Raw genomic sequence first — 18,725 nt, 5'->3', positions numbered from 1 at the left:
AAAATAGAGTAAAACCATAAAACCCGTATAAAACCCACGACCCTAATTTTGAGAAAATAAATCGACGCTGGATTGGTCGAGCACAGTCACGTGACCACCGTTGCGCTGGAGTTTTTCTACGACAGCTGGGAGCCGCGCGAGAGAGAGAGGACAGAGCGCGAGAGGCGGCTGTGCCTGCACGCTTCGCACAAAGTTTCTGCAGCATGGGAGACAAGAGGAGTCCGACGAGGTAAAAACAAACAGAAAGAAACTCCCACAGCCGTGGCTTCAAGACACTCGTGGCCATCTCACTCAGGACTCGAAACAGACCATTAGGCAGCGCGCGTGAATGAGAAAGACGCAACAGAGTGGCCACCATGGCGGACTGGCTGTTTTATCAACCTAAAGTGTCATTTTATTAAAGAACGCGTCGCTTGCACAGGCCTCCGACTGACTTTTTGCATGGATAAAATCACATATGTGTTACGGAGCTTTCTACAGTCCGAGATGTGATGTTCTTTCTGTTTGTTTTGCTTTTTGAAGGCCGAAACGGCAAGCGAAGCCCTCCTCTGACGACGGCTACTGGGACTGCAGCGTGTGTACATTCAAGAACAGCGCCGAAGCGTTCAAATGCATGATGTGCGATATCAGGAAGGGAACGTCAACGCGGTGAGTGCCACTCGATATCTGCTAACAATCCTCAAATCTAGTGAGCTGCCTAACTGGACATAATATTTGGACTTTTTTCGATAGCTAGAATTGCAGTCCTAATAGCCAGCTCACTATGTTTTGAGACTCAGCCATAAGCTGCGTGTGTGTGTGTTAATTAAACAGTTAATACATGTTTATTACCTAAGGAATAAATGTGAGCAATCAGTGTCACGTTACTAAACAGCTCTGTTGGTAAAACAAATTAAATCCTTATCAATTTAGGCTATTTTGGAAGTAAGTGCGGGTTATTATTTCAGTTAATTAGTCATTTTAGACAAGTACATTAACAAGTTATAACACAACCTATAAGCAAAGTTTTTCTTTTGGCATTGCAAACAACTTTGGGATGCACCAATCCTACAGTTACCATCTATTCATGTCGTAAATTGGTAGATAAATACTTGTATCATTAAATCTTTCCAAGCATCTTGATGTAATGATGTGTTTTGTAAAGACCAGTTGAATGCATGTTAGTGATTTGGAGGGATGAAACGAGACCACCTATTACAATATGTGTAATAGAGCATTTTTAATGAAGAGGAACAAATTAACTTTCAGAATTAATGCTTGGGTAATGCTGTTCCTAAAATTTACTTTCGTTCAGAGAATTTTCATGGTCGAAATCAATGCATGTCAATTTGTTTCCCAACGCAGATTTCGCAACTGGTTTAAGTTGGAAATGTGAATTTGCCATGTTGACCAACAGAAACCTACCTGCTTTGAAAAGTGACTTCTGTGTGAGCTATGCTTTATATGTTGCTACACTATTTCCAATAGACAATGGACCTCCTTTGCCCATGAAATGTCACCCAAAATGCATTGGTGCTGCTGATTGTTGCTTTCAGCTCTGACATTTCCGCTGAAGTTTTGCCAATGTGTTTAGGGCTGGAACAAACTTTTTTTTTCTTCAATCGATTAATCTACCGATCAATCGAATAATCTAACAGTTATTTTTTGTCCTCCTGGTTAATCCAATTTTTTGCTTATCTTTTCCTGAATAGTTAATTAATCCTTTAGTTAATTTAATTACTTGGGTGTTTACTGTGTGTACACAGTTATTTTGTGGGATTTACAACAGCAACTGCATACAAGTGTGATTTCTAAAATGATTAAAGTAGCTGCTTAAATTTCTTCATTCAACCTTATGATCAAACAGCTGAAGTCACAACCACATTCTAACTATCCAAAGCGACAGCGTCAAACATTGCGGTGTCCATAAAACCGTGAAGTTTTACCACGATCGACAGCGCGTAATTAAATGAGTCAAATTGAGGCACGAGTTTAAATGACCGACAACAGCGTTGTATGCGTTGTAACCTATCGCAGCCACGGCAGCTCGTAAAAAGTAGAATGCTGTATTAAGCACAAAATATGAAACTGACAACCATATTCTAGTGCTTTGTAAAATTTCACTGTATTAGTCCAAATACTCACGCTGCCGCCTTGTCGTTTTGAGGGTAAGGGCCGTTACATAGTCAACGCATCGGTACGCATACGCGTCCGCATGGCTATGCATCGCTACGCTTTGGCCGCCATTATGCGTCGATGCGTAGCCAAATGTGTCGTCCTAGTTTTTGATACGCGACGCACTGATGCACGCAATACTATGCGTTATCGGTGGGGGCGACATTGCAAGAATTGTACATTAATTCAAATATATCATGTCAACAGAAGAAGAAGGTTTGAATACAATGGCGTGCGAGGAGGAATAATTATACAAGCTTACCAGCATTTAATATCATCCGCATTTATACGACAGTTCACCACAATTAGTACACTCAAATAAAATTGTGTTGGAAAATGCCTGGAGAGAGGTTGCAATCGCGATGGGAAAGACAGAATCAGGTGAAAACGGACGGGAAAAGTGCCCGTGACAAATTTACCAGCCTGGTTATATGAATTAATGATTTATGGATATGAATTAAAATACCAAATTAGTTAAAATGTGTAATGGTTTTTACATAATTTAAATAATACCAAATAATAAAAAATGTGTAATGGTTTTCACACAATACCAAATAAGTTAAAATGTGTAAAGTGTTAAATAATAATAAAAAACTCATGCTTCAAATCGAACTTTTATCAATTTATTTGTCAATGCTACCCAATCGTAGCACACTGTATTGGTGGGGAAACACGCCAGCATCTGATAAAAAGTAATCAGCCAGCTGCTCCCTGACAAGTGCCGCTCTCCGGGAGGGTCTGCTGCTGCCGACCGAAAACCGTGGTCCGTCGACCATGTTCTGGTCCCCAACAACGTGCTGCCTCCACTCCACTCTCCAGGCTGGACCTCTCCGGTGTCAGGCGTCGCATCCACAAAGGTGGCGGGCATGTATCTGGCACGTTCAGTGGATGCCAGAAAGTTGTGGAGAGCCACGCACGCCTTCACGAGCTTCATCGCTTTTTCAGGTTTGCAGTGAAAAATCTACTACCCCCTGTTGCGTGACCGGTGTATTGCATTTTACGCATCGCCCGTGACGCTTGCGTCTGCTTTAACACTATGAAAGGAAGCGCGTCGCTCGCGTCACTCGCGTTGCTTTCTCGCGTAGCTCGCGTTGACTATGTAACGGCCCTAAGAGAGCTCCAAGAGTTTTTTTTTTTTTTTTCGATGCTCTTGCCAAGTTGTGTTTCCTTGGTTTGAAATGTCTAAAACATTTCCACACTTTAGAACGGGCTCTATTTTTTTAATAACGGCTGACTCTGCAAGCCCGGGAGCTGCCATCATTGAGGAATAAACACATTCCATGCATATCAACTAATTTATGTAAGTGTCGTCCTAAATGTGATCGCGCCTTAAGATGCTATTACAGTCACTCTATATGAAGGAAAACAAGAGTACAAAGTCAAATAAAAATCTGAGATTTTAATTAGTTGCAGAGAATGGTCTGCTTTTATCGGCCTCACAGATAGCATCTATCCTGTGGCAGAGATCCAGGAGAGAGCGCTAATGACCTCATCAAAGAAGACATTTAATGGGCTCGTATTTTCTCACCTTCATCTCATCCGTCATAAAAATCCTGTTTTGGAACAGGCAGCGACTGAGTCGACAGTCAGTTATTTCCCTTACGCCATTAAGATGAGATCAGGTCAGGAAGTAAAGCATTCCTCATCTGCTTTTCGGAACATAAACGCACACTAAAAGCAGATGATGATGATGATGATGACAGACCTCAGCTCTCAACAACAGCACCCGATAATGATCATCTTTCTTTAGGGAGATTGGTTATAAAGCTTTAATTATCTTCCAAGTTTCAGATCCCATTACTACTGCTGAATTAAAGTATTACAGCAGTTATTTGAAGCCAACAAATATTCATTTTCACTGCAAAAGTGCGTGTGGGAGGGCGGAGGATTTTTATGTGGGGGTGGGGTGCTGTCACTCGTCCAGGCCACCGCAGCAGCTGGCGTCCAGACGGCTTGAACTCATTTGCATTCAACGGCTTAATCAAGAATGCTGTCATCAGAGGAGGCATCCTCACATCAGGATGCGCACACACAGACACCCATACCCATAAATAAACCCATGATTGCACATCTGCCCTGTTATAATGCCTCGGAGATGGCCACAAATGATGGGTTTTAATGATGATGTCCTCTTGATTGTGTGATACTCGCAGGCCATTCATTTATGAAGAATGGAGAGCTTCTTGACACACCGTGGGTTCACTTTTCTCCAATAAATCTGCTGTTATGCTGCATTTGGAAAGCAATTGTATACGTAAATGCTAAGAACATGCATTGATTCTGCTGCTTTTTGCTTCATTATCTTTCCAAGCAACCGTCAAATGTATGACAACAACAGGGTGTTTGTATAAATTGCGGTTGTGTGCAGCGGATGGTAGATGAATGTTTTATAAGACCACGATTTAGCTGAGCCTGACTGATGTGTGGTGAATATTATTACATACATGGGTTAATTTAGAGCACGTTTGCTGGCTACCTTAATTTGGGTCAGAAGTTTTTCAGCAAGATATTATTAAAAAATTATACGTTCTTTATTTTCTTAGTCAAAACAATGAAAGTCAGTGGGGTTCTGTGTTCTGGACCCCATTGACTTTCATTACAAGGACAAAACCAGATGGAACCGTCTTCAAAATCTTTTGTTTCCACGTTGTAAAAGTCATACAGGTTTAGAATAACCTGAGGGTGAAAATTATGATCAAGTTTTATTTCAAGATGAATTATCTCTTTAAAATCACGCAATACAAGCCACTGAGTTAATGTTTTTTTTTTTTTTTAATGTTGCTTCGACACTGGCTATATTTGCTCTTGTTGGAAGAGTGGTTTGTTTACCTAGTTGTTAACTTGTGCTGACAGACTGACAGTTAATTGATGAAGCTGCAGAGCTTCTTGTTGAGCATTTCAAGCCATTCCCCATTGACCCACAGAACCTGCCAGCAAACCTCTAATTTCAGTGGACCGACACTCTTCGCCCCCTAGCACAAGTATTCACTCTGCAGTATTTTACCATTCAATTACCACAAAATAGAGCGAATGTCCCCTCTAGTCTAGACCAAGCACTTTTTTTTTTTTTTTACTCGACCTCTTGCAATGACAGATTGAGCAAAATAACTCCGTATTATGTTGTTTCACATTGGAGCTCTATTTTATTTGACTTGACATTAATGTACATTTGTGTTATCACAACAAATTTAAGGCAGTCGCTTATAATTTGTTGACACAACCTAGGGGTTTCACTTCGAGAACTGGACCGACCAATCATCCTTCATGACTGTCAGTGAGGTGATGATAAACAGGATTTCGAATGCGAATGATTACTGAGGAAAGCATAAATCTAACCATCAATATATTTTGCAGTCATAGTCGATGCAAAATAGAATCCACTATGGTAGAAATGTGAAATATCAACTAGTCAGTGGGTCTTAAGTTGTGTATAAGCTGTAATTTTAATATTTTAATTTAAATTATTTCTGAAATATTTATATGTATATAGGACAGGACGCATTATATTAGTCAGTTGCCATTTACAGGAGTTGAGCAGCATGTGAAATCCTCTCTAATTGCATGTGTGCAGAAACCCAGAGTGCTGCACTGTGAGTTCTCGTCTCTTTGCCCAAAAAGGCGAAACTAATGCAGTCTGAGAAAGCGTTCCCAGCATGCCAATGCCAAATAAAGCAAAAGCCACATAAAACATCCACATTATTCAGAAATTACTATAGCCTGTTATCATTTATTAGCGAAATATTGCACATGTTTTGCGAAAGCACATGCCCATACTGTCTCAAACGGGTTGACCTCATTTTGATTCTCACAGCCTCTTATGAGCCTTTGAAAGGAGAGAAAGCTGGATACCAAAGCGAGGGATATGCGAGCAATGTGGAACTGCAGTGTGGGATTTTGAAAAGCAGCTAAAAGAAAACGCAAATGCTTGGAAAGAACAGCCGAAAACGGAGTGTGGAGAGGTGGGACAGTGGGAGGCAGAGGGCCATCTGTCAAACGGGGCTTGGCAGTGGAGCGAAGGAAGGAGCAGTATGGAGACTGCATGTTCACACAGTGTAGCGCATTAATCATGGTGTCCCCTCCCATCGCTCAAGCCCATGAGTACACAAGCCTCCCCAGTACAGTCATTACAGCATAATACAAACATGCAGATATGAACACATCTGAGAAACTCTTGGCTCAGAGGAGAGAACGCTGTCCTTGTGTCCTTCTGAATTAATAGTAACGTGGGAAAAATGTTTTGGTTTGTGCACTTCTGTAAGAAAAGACATCTTTGTAGACACATTTGGTTACTTTGCTTACATAATAGCTGATATTGACAAAAAATAAATAATGAATCAATTTATTTTCTAATGAAACTGACTTAAATGTATGAGATGCTAAGTTATATTGTGAGAGCCGCCTCAGCCTTCAGTGATGTTTTGCTAAGAATACACAATATATTGTTACCATATTAGTTAGCATTTTTTATTTTATTTTATATTTTTAATATTGGATATACGATCGTCCAAAAATAAGTCGCTGTTTGGATTTAAATAGCCAAATGCTTAAGAGTCTATGACTGGATGATTATTGCAGATTGTTTCTAGCATCTAATGTGTTTGGCAACATTTCTTCTAACCCTAATTGGAGTGTGTAGCTTTTAATTTCTTAAACGACCACGCAGGAAGACATATCATGTCCATATTCCAGGATGACGGTGTCAAGATTCGTCAGCCTCAGATTGTGAAAGATTGGTTGAGCGTGAAGAATAATTTTTACACATGAACTGGCACCTCTGAGTCCAGACCCTCAATCCATTGAAAGTCTATGGGATGTGCTGGATTTCTGTACCTGACCCGAATCTCTTGTTTTACCCAAAACCGACTTTTTTTTTTTTTTTTCAAAGGAAAAACCTGAACCGAGACAAATTAGACCCGAGTTTATTTTCGATCCCGTCTGGACCCGAACGTACTCTGCATTAAACAGCCTGCAGCCCTACGGTCAGTCAGAAACAGTCCCGGTGTCCTGCTGACTGATTTGGCCACTGTTCCATTACTTTAATTTATTTGCTAATTATTAATTTATATTATTGCCTGCCCGATGGATACACATTATTTCTGAATTTGGCTTTCAATTGTGACCTGTGGATTGGAAAAATAAACGTGATGGCTCGATAAAAATTAAAACGATAGCCTAATAAATCACTCATAGTGAGTGTTTTTTCCTGATGGATCTCATAGCTATAAGATGCATTTCTGCGTGCGAGGTTATAAATGTTCCTTTTCTACGTGCGTTTCTCAGATGCACTTAACACGAACGTGCAAGTACGAGCTGAAGTTCTAAAATGTCAATCAACTATAAACGTATAAACTATAATCACTGGCTTCCGGAAACAGCCTTACGCAAGTCGAGTTCTAGTGGAAGAGTGACCTGACTCTACGTATGACAGGAGTAGCATAAACTTAGGTGAGAGTCGATGCCTCTCGCAGTTCAAACTAATAGGGCTGGGCAACACACTCAATCACATCTTTTCTTATATTGAAGTCCTTTAACATTTCTCTTAAGATTCTTGCTTTAGACTACTAATTCATGACCGGTGTGTGTTTTTTTTTTTTTTTTGCGTCAGGAGGAAAATGAAGACAGCTTGTAGGACAAGTGTGCAGTGTAAAGTCTGAGTACCATGCAGCATATCCAGGAAAACCAGACCGAAAAAAGTTATGTGCACCCCGGTTTATAAAGTTAGGAATATGGATATTTTTCTTTAAAAAACAAATCGCTTTGCTTTAGAAGGCCTTTATTAAACACCCTTGGAGCCATTTGAATTACTTGTATCATGGATGGACCATTCGCTTTTAATTATAAAGTTTAGAAGAGCCAGTTTTTTTTTTTAATACAAACCCAATTGTGGAAGAGTCATATACACCTAGGATGGCTTGAGGGTGAGTACATTGTGGAATAATTATTTTAAGTTTTTTTTTTAGGTGAACTAACCCTTTAATACGTAAATGGTGCCTTTGACTAAGTTATTTTATTATGTCCATTTTATTTATTTAAAAAGTAGCCATGTAATAACTAGGATAATATAAAGTCAGTGAGTCATTATTGCAAAAATAAACCCAGTATTGACCAAATAGCTTGAATTATATAAAAATTCAAGCGTAAAATTCGTTGTTGCAACACGATGCGTGAGACGAAGAGTGACTAATGACTTGAGTAATTTCACAAAATCTCTCACTCGCTCATAACAAACATTTAGAAATAAGAAGGATCAACAATGTTGAGGCCGATTTATGTCTGGAACGGAGGAAATGCATCACAAAGTGATCGATTGATGTAATCTGAATGGCACGTCTAACAGTGCTGAGTGTGACTGGTGTTACGAGTCCACAGCAAGCAGCATGCAGCGAGGTAACAACTATTAATGGCCGTTTTCACTTGCCTTGGGCTCAGGATCAATGCTAATGACCAGTTCTTGGCTGCTCCGCTTTAAAGCTCTAGATGTCCTAATTTCACAATGTGTGACTTAATTAGCTATTCCCAAAGCACTCGGGGGTTATGGATGAAAGCGTAAACATTGCACCAGTGCACAGATACTGAAAAGCTGTTTTTAAAATCACTGTGTGTGTGCTGGCAAAGCAGACAGCAACTGTCCTGGCCTTCATACTGCTCTGTTTTTGGTGTAGCAGCTGTTGTTCTTGACATTAGAGCAACAGTCGTTCTAAACACCACACTACTGAGGGGACTTGACCCCGAGCTCTGATCTGAGATCAGTATGGGTAGTTCAGCTCGTAGGTCCAGATATAATCTGTAATTGCCATAGCCGTCATTAATTAGGGGTGCAACAACTGATGCGTTAAAAAAAGGGCAAGACCATATCCTACAAAAAGACCAATGCCTGTTCTAGCAGTGGCCAATTGGTCATTTACATCCATTGGTTCAATCTAGAGCTGGGGTTTTTAAATATATTTTTATGAGAATTAATATAGAATTGTTCATATTTTTTTCTCTCTTCAGTGTGGTTTAGTTTTTCTTAGTCTATCATTCATGCCAAAGTAGATAATTTGTATCATTTAAAATGTAATTTTCTCAGCACAATCTAGTGTTATTACAATAGTTCCATTTTATTTTTTTATCTATAAAATGTTTAAAATGCTTTAGAATTTTTTTTTTATTTAAGGTTAATGTTTAGGCATGAAAATCTAGTATATTAGGGATATATTAGCTTGTATTAGGAAGTTAAATTACTAAGGTTTTTGTCTCCCTGCCGTATAAAGGAAAACCGATGAGTTAAATTGTGTCTGTTTCTCAACTGTTGAAAAAATGCATTCTTCTCCGATTACTCTGTGTAGGCAAGATTTCTCAACTGGCTACAACACTTGCTTGTTTTAACTTGTTTCCCCCCATATAGTCCTTTTCATTTGGCCCTAGTGAGCTTGTCATCCCGATCTGAGAAATCTCACTTTCTCGCCTCTCACACTTTCCTATTTTTTCCCCTCACAGGAAACCTCGTCCTGTTCCCCAACTGGTAGCCCAGCAAGTCACACAGCAGTTTGCTTCACCCACACAGCCTAAGAAGGAGAAAAAGGAAAAGACTGAGAAAGACAAGAATGAGAGAGCACCAACACTGAAAAAGAACAGCCACAAGAAAATGAGGTGAAACATTGCGATATGGTCCCTGTATTTAGTAGTTCCTCTCCCCCCCAAACTAATTAATTGTTTACTTTGCATTTTACGTAGCAACTACCTCACACTGTGGAAAAATAAATACGGTTATTCTCTTTCTGGAAACTATTTCGATATAAAATGTTTTACCTGCTAAAATGTGCTGAACACTTTACAATTTTTTTTTTTTTTAAAAACAAAATAATTTTTTCTTGAGCACCAGATCAGTATATTGGAAAAAATTCTGATGGATTGTGTGAGACTGAAGGAATGATGGTGAAAATCAGCTTGTAATATTTAACCAATTCGCTGTTTTTACTCCATTTTAAAAAACGACTGTTTTAACTGTATTTTAAATTTGTCATTTAGTTCCTCATGAAAAAAAATGTTAAAGGGATACTCCACCTTTTTTCGAAAAAGGCTCATTTTAAAACTCCCTACATTTGAGTTTTACCGTTTTCGAATCCATTCAGCCGATTTTCTGATATTTAGAGGAATATCAGTAACCAGACAGTTTCTGGTCTAATTGACATCCATAGTAGGAAAAAATAGATACTATGGAAGTCAATGAGACTTAAAACGGTCTGGTTACTGATATTCCTCTAAATATCAGAAAATCGGCTGAATGGATTCGAAAACGATAACCCAACTGTTTAACTCTGGGGGAGTTTTTTTCACCAAAAAAAGTGGAGTATCCCTTTAAGTACAGAGCTTTGTTCAAAAATACGTTTATGTATGCCAAGCAAGTCTTCAAATCAATGCTTCTGATGTCATGATTAATCTCTTAGCTCAGTTAATTGGCTCCTAAGTCTTTTTTAATTGCCTATGGATGAGAAAATGCTCGCAAAAAAAAGGCTGCTGTGCTTTACATAGTGCTTTATTCAATATAGATTGTTTTAAAGCAGCTTCATGGTAATATACACGTGTAAATAATTGTTAATGTAGCAAAATTCATATCCTCTATCGAAGATAGTAGTGTCAGAATGATTAATGTTGGTTCAGTTGAAGTTCAGTTCAATAACGGTGTCAATGTTGAAAAGTTCATCAATTGTAAACATTCAATTCATCTAATAAAGCAGCTCTACTGAAGGCAATGTCGTTATTCAGCTCAAGTGAAGGCAACACTAGCAAATCTGATTTCTTTATTGCGCTCTACCCTGCAGGCCCAGGTTAAAAAATGTGGACCGGAGTAGCGCACAGCATCTGGAAGTGACAGTGGGAGATCTGACGGTTATCATAACAGACTTTAAGGAGAAAACTAAGCCCTCTTCCAGCTCGTCCTCCAGCGCAACATCTGGAGACCACCACAGCCAGAGCGGATCCAACTCGGACAACACAGAGAAGGGGATCTCCAGATCCTCGTCCCCGCGAGGGGAGGTTTCCTCACTCAACGGAGAGTCTCACTAGGAACCCGTGGAGTATGAACATTACTTCCAGTCTCCTGCATCTAATATATCCATTTTAAACAAACAAACAAACACAGGAGCGCGCTTACGTTTGTCAAGACTTAACGAGACAGACTTAACCCAGCAATATAAGCCATCTCTCACTACTACCACAGTTATAGGATCTGGAACATAGGATTTCACCATGATATTCTTGTTCTGATTTGTTACAATGCCTAGTAGGTCAGCTCGAGATAAACTGTAGAGTTTGTAAGCAAATTTGAATTTGATGACATTTAGACAGTTTAATTAACATGGTCTTATTAATTTAGATAAGTGTTGTTGTCTGTTTGGATGTGGACAGTGACACCCGTTCATGTTCTCTTCACTATAGTTTCGTAAACCATTTTTTAAAACCAGTCTGTAATTGTTGCAACAGCACTCATTACATCCTGGGAATTGACCCTGGGGCTTAAAAACATGTTGATTCAGCTAGAACGTTGTAGTGAACATACTTGCTTTTGCATTAATGACAGTTGCAGCAGTTGCGTATTGAAACTTTAATATACTTTCAATGCATTACGGGGTGGGCGTTAAGACCTCTATGAATGACTGTGATCGAAACAGTACTTCCTTTTTCAATTGTTTGTTGCACCTGCTGGTACTTTTGTACAGTTTTACGAAAAACCCATCAAACGCAGAAATTCATAGTTTATTTGTTCTTGTTCATGCCTTTTTATTTGACACTTGTCATGGTAGATTGCATCACATTTGTGCGGCTAGTTGTTCTACCAGCGCTGTTTTGTGTTAGATTGTCTTTATATAATTCTGTTAATTCCATGAGAAACATAACATTTTTTGACAACAAAAAAGACAAATGAATTTGTAAGATGTTAAATTCATCCCCTACTTTATGATGAATGGTGGTATATAAATATTGCAGTATAGGAAATATCTCTTAATAAAATTTAAGATTTAGACTCATATCGTCAACAGATTTATTTCTAGGGCAAACAAAGACCTTGAGGGAGTGATTATCAAATTTGGGTTGTGTGGTGAAATGTCTTTCCAGTTCTTTGAAATGCACATGACATGCATGAGGGTGATATTCAAAGTGTTGTGTTTTTTTTTCCCTCACCATGAGGAGTGATGCAATACGTGGCATACAGTCAGAGACAATGAAGAGCATTGTTGCTTGAATAGCATTTTCTTAACTCAACTTGACAATCCATTTCTCAATATACATTGCGTTATACAGCTGGAAACATTTATTTTTATCTGACTGAAATACAGAGCAGAAAGCCTGTTTTGCTGGTAGACAAATCCAGTTCCTCTGTGCTCCCCTTAGGGAATATTGAATATTCATGATGTGTGACATTTTAGTTTACATGTACTATTGTTACATTTGACATTTATTCCTCTATAAATAATCATAAGTATTTTAAATGTACGACTACAAATTTAGTTACTAGCCATTATTACACAAAGCATGCTTTTAATTTTACTAGTAGGTACAATTCTAAGAATTCAAAAGTAATTTTAACGACTAGTCATATTGGCTATTAAATATTAATGGTTGTTGGCTATTAAATACATAAAAAAATCCTACTTGTAAGATTAAAATGCATGTTGTAACATTGCTATTATTAATAATCATTTAAAAATCAGTGTCAATTCTGTGAAATTCAACTACAGAAAATAGCAATAAAAATGGAACAAATACAGCTGAAAAATAAAAATAAGTTAGTAATTAAAATACTAATAACTTTGCTAGTAAATTGAGGAATCAGTCTTGAGGGGTTTGTTGTAGTATGGGTCTTTTATCACGCCACTTGTATGTGGGGGATGGTGGTGGTCGTTAATGATAGGAAGCATGATTCATTTGTGCGAATCGGTTCTCTCGAAGTTCATTTCAAAGAACCGATACAGTTCTTTCGGAAATTACGTCATCACGCGGTCTCTGGCAGCCTGGCAAACATTTTGATCTAAAACGTTCTAGTAAAGTCATTTGTTTTATTTAAGTTTGTTAATTAAAATTGGATGTATCCAAGTTCAGTTTGTTGCAGCCATGATTTAGCTCATAACTAAGTTATTCATTTAGAATCTAAATTTACGTTTTGCATTTTAACAAAGTGCTATTTATTGAAAATGCTATTCATATATATATATATATATATATATATATATATATTGTTAAAACTGTCATTCAACGAATTTTTACACATATTTCTAGAAAGATTTGGCTACGCCTAAATATTTAGTTTAATATTTTTAGAATATATTAAATTCTACGTCTAAGTATTTATATATACGCCTAAATATTATGAAACAGTGAATCTGATTCAGTGAAAAGATCCGACTCAAACGATTCGTTTCGTTCACGAAACGACGGACATCGCTAGTGGTCATTAGTGGGGCGAGTGCACACTCAGTGTACTCTTTTCAAGTGAAAACTGTCCGTGCCCTGTAGAATGCGTGGATATATTCGTACATTTAGTCTGTGCATAGTTATTGCTCTTCTATCGTTACTATTTGTGTTCAGTAAACATGATGCACAGGGTTTTTTAAAGCAAGTTAGGGCGCCGCTGGAACCGTCCATCGCAAAGAACTTAAATGGAGTAAAATCAAAACAAGGACCCACTGCGACCAGATCACACAGACTCGGGTAACGTTAATCAGAATGGTTTCGTTCATTTTATTTAGATAATGTATGTTTAACAGGTAGTTTGCGTAAATAACATTTTAAATCCGTGTTTGTCCTTTTTTGAGTTTGAACTCAATTTTGGAAAGTTACACTGAAAATACTATCCCAAAAAAACAAAATGTGACATATAGTTCGAGTTTCATCTGGATTATTTTCTTACATACGTGGCCAGAAATACAGGAAACGTCCACTACTAAAATCAATGAAAGGGAAACGATGCACATGACAACAGCCCGTGTAATTCCACACTGACTTGAGAGACACTTATGGTGGAAGCTGTTGACACCTACCTGTACTGATTTGTTGTCAAGAGAGAGTGCTGACCTTTACAATCTATGGTGCTGACATGTCGACAGTACTGAGATGTTGCTGGGCATTGATGCAACCGATAACGAACAGCCAAATCACGCCCCTCTCACGCACACCTGTTTTCAGGTGATAGACTGAGCTTACAGACAATTTGTGTAATTAATTTCAACTAATTCTGAACAAAACTGTTAAAAAACAGCAGATGGAATACTATACCCTCAATTTAACTAATAAACAAAGAACGAATCAATGCTATAATGTTACAAAAAAGTTGCATTGGTATTCCACGAATGTGGAACATAATTGTACTTGTAAAAAGTACTAGAAATCCCATGTTTTCTTTTTTGTTGTAAGACCTGTAGTTGTGTTTAATAAACTATTATAACAAAAATTAGTTTTAAATACGAAATATATATTTATCAAATTGTCTTTTCATTTTTAAAACATTGTTTCTGTTTAATTTATATGTTTATTTATTGTTAATTGCAACAAATGTTTAATTAGAAAATGATTGCAAATCATTAGGAAATAAAAACAGCTCATTTAAAATGTAGTTAAGCACCATTAAGCAGCTCCTTTATCTGACCGTTTGTGGCCTTGTTTACTCATCCATCCCTTTATCAGACCATCTGTTGTTTTTTTTTTCCTTTGTTGTGAGACCAATTGAATACGTTTAATAAACCATTATAACAAAGTTAGTTTTAAACATCAACCATCTTTTTTTATCGCTTTATCTTTTTTTCGTTTTTTAAAACATTTTGTCCATTTGGTTTATTTAATGTTTATTGCAAACAAAGAAAAAAGCCTATAATAGTAATTTTCTGAACATTGAGCATCTCTGTTCTCAGACCATTTGTTGGAAAATAAGTTACGTTCTTTTTTATTTAGTCATCTGTGGATTTAATCTTTGTTGTGAGACCTATTAAAAACGTGTAAAAAGTTATTTTTACATATAAACTATCTTTATCACATTATCATTTTTTCATGTCTATTTAATTTAATGTTTATTGCAATGACAAAAAAAGAAATTCGTAAATGATTGTTTATTTATTCGGCCATACTTCTATCAGCCCATCTATAGGGTTGAGATTAAAGCTCACTGACTGTCCGTTTTCAGAGATGTTGCACACAAGGTGACCTCACCTGGACAGCGGGAGACGTTGATGCAGCTGGCTGTGGTGGCTTGTGGAGAGAGACACGGGGAAGCTGTCAACATGCTGAAGTCCACAGCCATGCTCAGCAGTCGAGACTTGAGATTTCACATCTTTGCAGAAGAGCAGTTACACACCAACATAAAAGCAGTGGTTAGTATGAGCCAATAATCATTTCTGACATATATGCATGCACATCTATATTATTGCACAACAATGGGCACATCTCACCAGTGTTAAAGGGGATACGAGTCATTTTAGGGGCATATTTTCCCCCTGTATATCCCCAGAGTGCAAACTCTATGCACTTTCATCTGCTAGAGAACCATTGAGAAACTGTTGAGATACAAGATTTACCCCATCTTCCTCTTGCACAGCTGGATTCCTGGCCAGCTTTGATCCGAGTGAAAGTCAGCTATGTTATTCACCCCATTTCATTTCCCCATGAGAACCGTGAAGAGTGGAGTCAGCTTTTCAAGCCATGTGCATCACAGAGACTCTTCTTACCGGTAAGAATTACTGCAGTCTTGGTTATTGAAACAGCATGTTTTGTTTAAAATTTTTTAAGCAAAAGCTGATTTTATTTTGGTCATTTATGGTCATTTAAAATGACAGTGACTACTCCTAACAATGCAGTGTAAAAATAATAAAATATGCATTAATCTTTTCTAAAGTGGTGGTCTCTTTTTTTCATTTCATTTGAAATTACTACAGATCATTTAATTTTGAAATTAAAAAAAAAACATTGCAGTTTGACAAACTATTTGCAATTTCTTTCTATTCTCTACAGATGATTCTGAGGGAGGTGGACTCCTTACTGTATGTGGACACTGATGTCCTCTTCTTGCAGCCTGTAGAGCTGATCTGGGACATGTTGGCGCTCTTTAACTCCACTCAGTTAGTAGCTATGGCACCAGAGCATGAGGAGCCACGGATTGCCTGGTACAGTCGCTTCTCCCGGCATCCGTATTATGGAAGAACTGGCATCAACTCTGGTGTCATGCTGATGAATTTGACCCGGATGCGAGGGACACAATTTAAGGTGAGATTAGAGGGCCGGATCCTGAAGTCAGCTATTCCTATTCATCTCAATAGCAGGAACACATGCAGAGCTTCATGACCTGGATGCCGCCATCTTTGCTTCATAGGCAAACCAATCATGTGAGCTGTAAATGTCATGTGACATTCTATATTACAATATTAAAACTCCTGGCAGGGGGGGAATATTTACAATATAATTGAAAATGATGTAATAATTAATATAACAATATTAAAATACTGATAAATAATAAAAATCAATTTAAAGATATGTATTTTAAGTTTAGGGTAAGCTATTTTTAAATATTTTTTAAATAATTATCTTGTGCTCACTCAGGCTGCATTTATTTGATAATTGTTTTTGTTTGTTGTAAAAACAGGAATATTGTGAAAAATGATTACAATTTAGTAACAGTTTCTATTTGAATATATTTTATTTATTCATGTGATGGCAAAGCTGAATTTTCAGCATCATGTCACATGATCATTCAGAATTCATTCTAATATGATGATTTTTTTGCTCAAGAAACGTTTCATTTTAATTTCAGTGTTGAAAACTGCTTAATATTGTATTGAAAACCATGATACAGTTTTTTCAGGACAATGAATGGAAAGTTCATCAAAAGAACAGGTTTATTTTGCAACTTGCACTGACATCTTTTTAAAATATGTCAGTGTCATTGTCAAAGTTTTGTCTCAAGATGCACACCAGTAATGATTTCTTCTACGGCATGTTTATTAAAGCTACTTAAATGTCCTAATTGAACTAAGGTCTAACCCTGGCTTAATCTAAGCCCTCTCTATATGAAACCGGGCCTTAAAGGGATAGTTCACCCAAAAATGTTCTTTCTTTTGTTTAATACTTATCAAGAGGGGGAAAAAAAATACTATGAAGGTCATGGCTACCGTCAACTCTCTGGTTACCAACCTTCTTTAAAATATCTTTTGTGCTCCACAGAAGAAATTCATACATGTTTTCATACAAATTCATACATGGGGATGAGTAAATAGTGATAGAATACTCAGTTTTGGGTAAATTATCCCTTTTAGTATTTATTTATAATATTGTAATTCCATTTTAGTCCAGAAGAGGACGCCAAATGTCTATTTTTACCTTGGCTTTTAGATAGAGATACTTAACTTTCTTTCTTTTTCTTTTTTACTCTTTATGGACAGAATGACATGACCTCTGTTGGTCTGCACTGGGACGAGCTTCTCATGCCTTTATTGCAGAAATACAAGCTTAACATTACCTGGGGTGATCAAGACCTGATTAACATAATCTTCCATTACAATCCAGGTAAGCCTATCTGGATTTCTTCTATTTCTTGTGTATTTATTACGATTCAAAGTCTCTGTAACAGATGTGTGTTCACCCAGAGATGGTATTTACCTTCCCCTGCCACTGGAACTATCGTCCTGACCATTGTATCTACGGCAGCAACTGCATCCCGGCTGAAGAAGAAGGCGTTGTCATTTTGCACGGCAACAGAGGAGTGTTTCACAGCGACAAACAGCCTGCCTTCAAGGCTGTGTATGATGCTTTCAAACATGTGAGTTACTCTGCATTATTTTAGAGTTTAAGAATGGAAGTTTCCAGACCTTTTGTGGAGTTCCAACCAATGTCTCTTTCCAAAGCTAATGAATCACTCTTTACTTTTTCTGGCAGTACACATTTGGAGAGGATCTCGTAAAATCCTTCTTGTTGCCGCTGGAAGTGGCGCTGAATGGAACCACAAACACTTACTGTGGGAAAGTTAGTCATTTCTTTACCAGAGGACTTGGAAAGTCTGTAAAGAGGATCCAGAGAAGGACTCCACCTGGTGGCTGAGATGTGTTACTGTCAGTGAAGCTGAATAACGAAATGTATTCTGGGAGACTGGATGAGAACGTCATTGGCTTTCCAGTCGTATCTGTGCAATGTTAGTGGTGAACGTTCAGAATGATGAAAAGTGCATTTAAACCTATACCTTTCAAATTGCCATTATCATTTCACTTTTTTATCCTGGTTAAAGGGGCAGTCAACAAAAAAGGGAGATTGACATCATTTATTCACCTAAATGTCCTTCCAAACTTCCTTTCCAGGAACAAATAAGGCGAATTGATGTTTCTCACACTGTATGACTTCTGAAGACTGTACAGACAAAAAGTCTTCTTTTAGTGCTTTTGGATGTACTGTTCCTTTAGAGTGTTATTGAATGTAATAAAAGATGTAATTGGAAAATACTTGAAAATGTAAATATTCATTTTACATAATGTTCATATGAAATAAAAATATATGTCATTAATCAGATGTGGACTTTTTGACTATCAATACCATTCTTCACCAAAGAATTACATCAG

The 18,725-nt window shown here is 37.6% G+C and overlaps 2 protein-coding genes across 2 annotated transcripts; both read left to right on the top strand.

The window, feature by feature from the left end:
• The first annotated feature begins 81 nt into the window (after window positions 1–81).
• yaf2 (YY1 associated factor 2) lies at window positions 82–11,510 on the top strand. The gene is made up of 4 exons (XM_039668120.2): window positions 82–229; window positions 523–648; window positions 9,634–9,786; window positions 10,959–11,510. Exons 1-4 carry the CDS (start codon window positions 204–206, stop codon window positions 11,200–11,202), a joined length of 549 nt encoding a protein of 182 aa, XP_039524054.1. The 5' UTR covers window positions 82–203; the 3' UTR covers window positions 11,203–11,510.
• A 2,004-nt stretch (window positions 11,511–13,514) lies between these two features.
• On the top strand, window positions 13,515–18,664 carry gxylt1b (glucoside xylosyltransferase 1b). The gene is made up of 7 exons (XM_039668121.2): window positions 13,515–13,845; window positions 15,311–15,497; window positions 15,722–15,853; window positions 16,135–16,386; window positions 17,559–17,682; window positions 17,763–17,935; window positions 18,052–18,664. Exons 1-7 carry the CDS (start codon window positions 13,652–13,654, stop codon window positions 18,211–18,213), a joined length of 1,224 nt encoding a protein of 407 aa, XP_039524055.2. The 5' UTR covers window positions 13,515–13,651; the 3' UTR covers window positions 18,214–18,664.
• The last annotated feature ends 61 nt before the right edge of the window (window positions 18,665–18,725 follow it).

Source organism: Pimephales promelas, chromosome 24, assembly GCF_988280905.1.
Source record: "Pimephales promelas chromosome 24, fPimPro1.hap1.1, whole genome shotgun sequence".
In the NCBI taxonomy this organism is placed as follows: domain Eukaryota; kingdom Metazoa; phylum Chordata; class Actinopteri; order Cypriniformes; family Leuciscidae; genus Pimephales; species Pimephales promelas.
This window is presented reverse-complemented; position numbering and strand designations above follow the sequence as displayed.

Excerpts from the sequence above, each read along its gene's own strand:
- gxylt1b (XM_039668121.2), top strand. The coding sequence starts at position 13,652 with ATGCGTGGATATATTCGTACATTTAGTCTGTGCATAGTTATTGCTCTT. Across the intron at positions 16,387-17,558 it reads TGCGAGGGACACAATTTAAG|AATGACATGACCTCTGTTGG; the intron begins GTGAGATTAGAG and ends CTTTATGGACAG. Across the intron at positions 17,936-18,051 it reads TGTATGATGCTTTCAAACAT|TACACATTTGGAGAGGATCT; the intron begins GTGAGTTACTCT and ends TTTTTCTGGCAG.
- yaf2 (XM_039668120.2), top strand. The coding sequence starts at position 204 with ATGGGAGACAAGAGGAGTCCGACGAG. Across the intron at positions 230-522 it reads GACAAGAGGAGTCCGACGAG|GCCGAAACGGCAAGCGAAGC; the intron begins GTAAAAACAAAC and ends TGCTTTTTGAAG. Across the intron at positions 649-9,633 it reads AGGAAGGGAACGTCAACGCG|GAAACCTCGTCCTGTTCCCC; the intron begins GTGAGTGCCACT and ends TTCCCCTCACAG.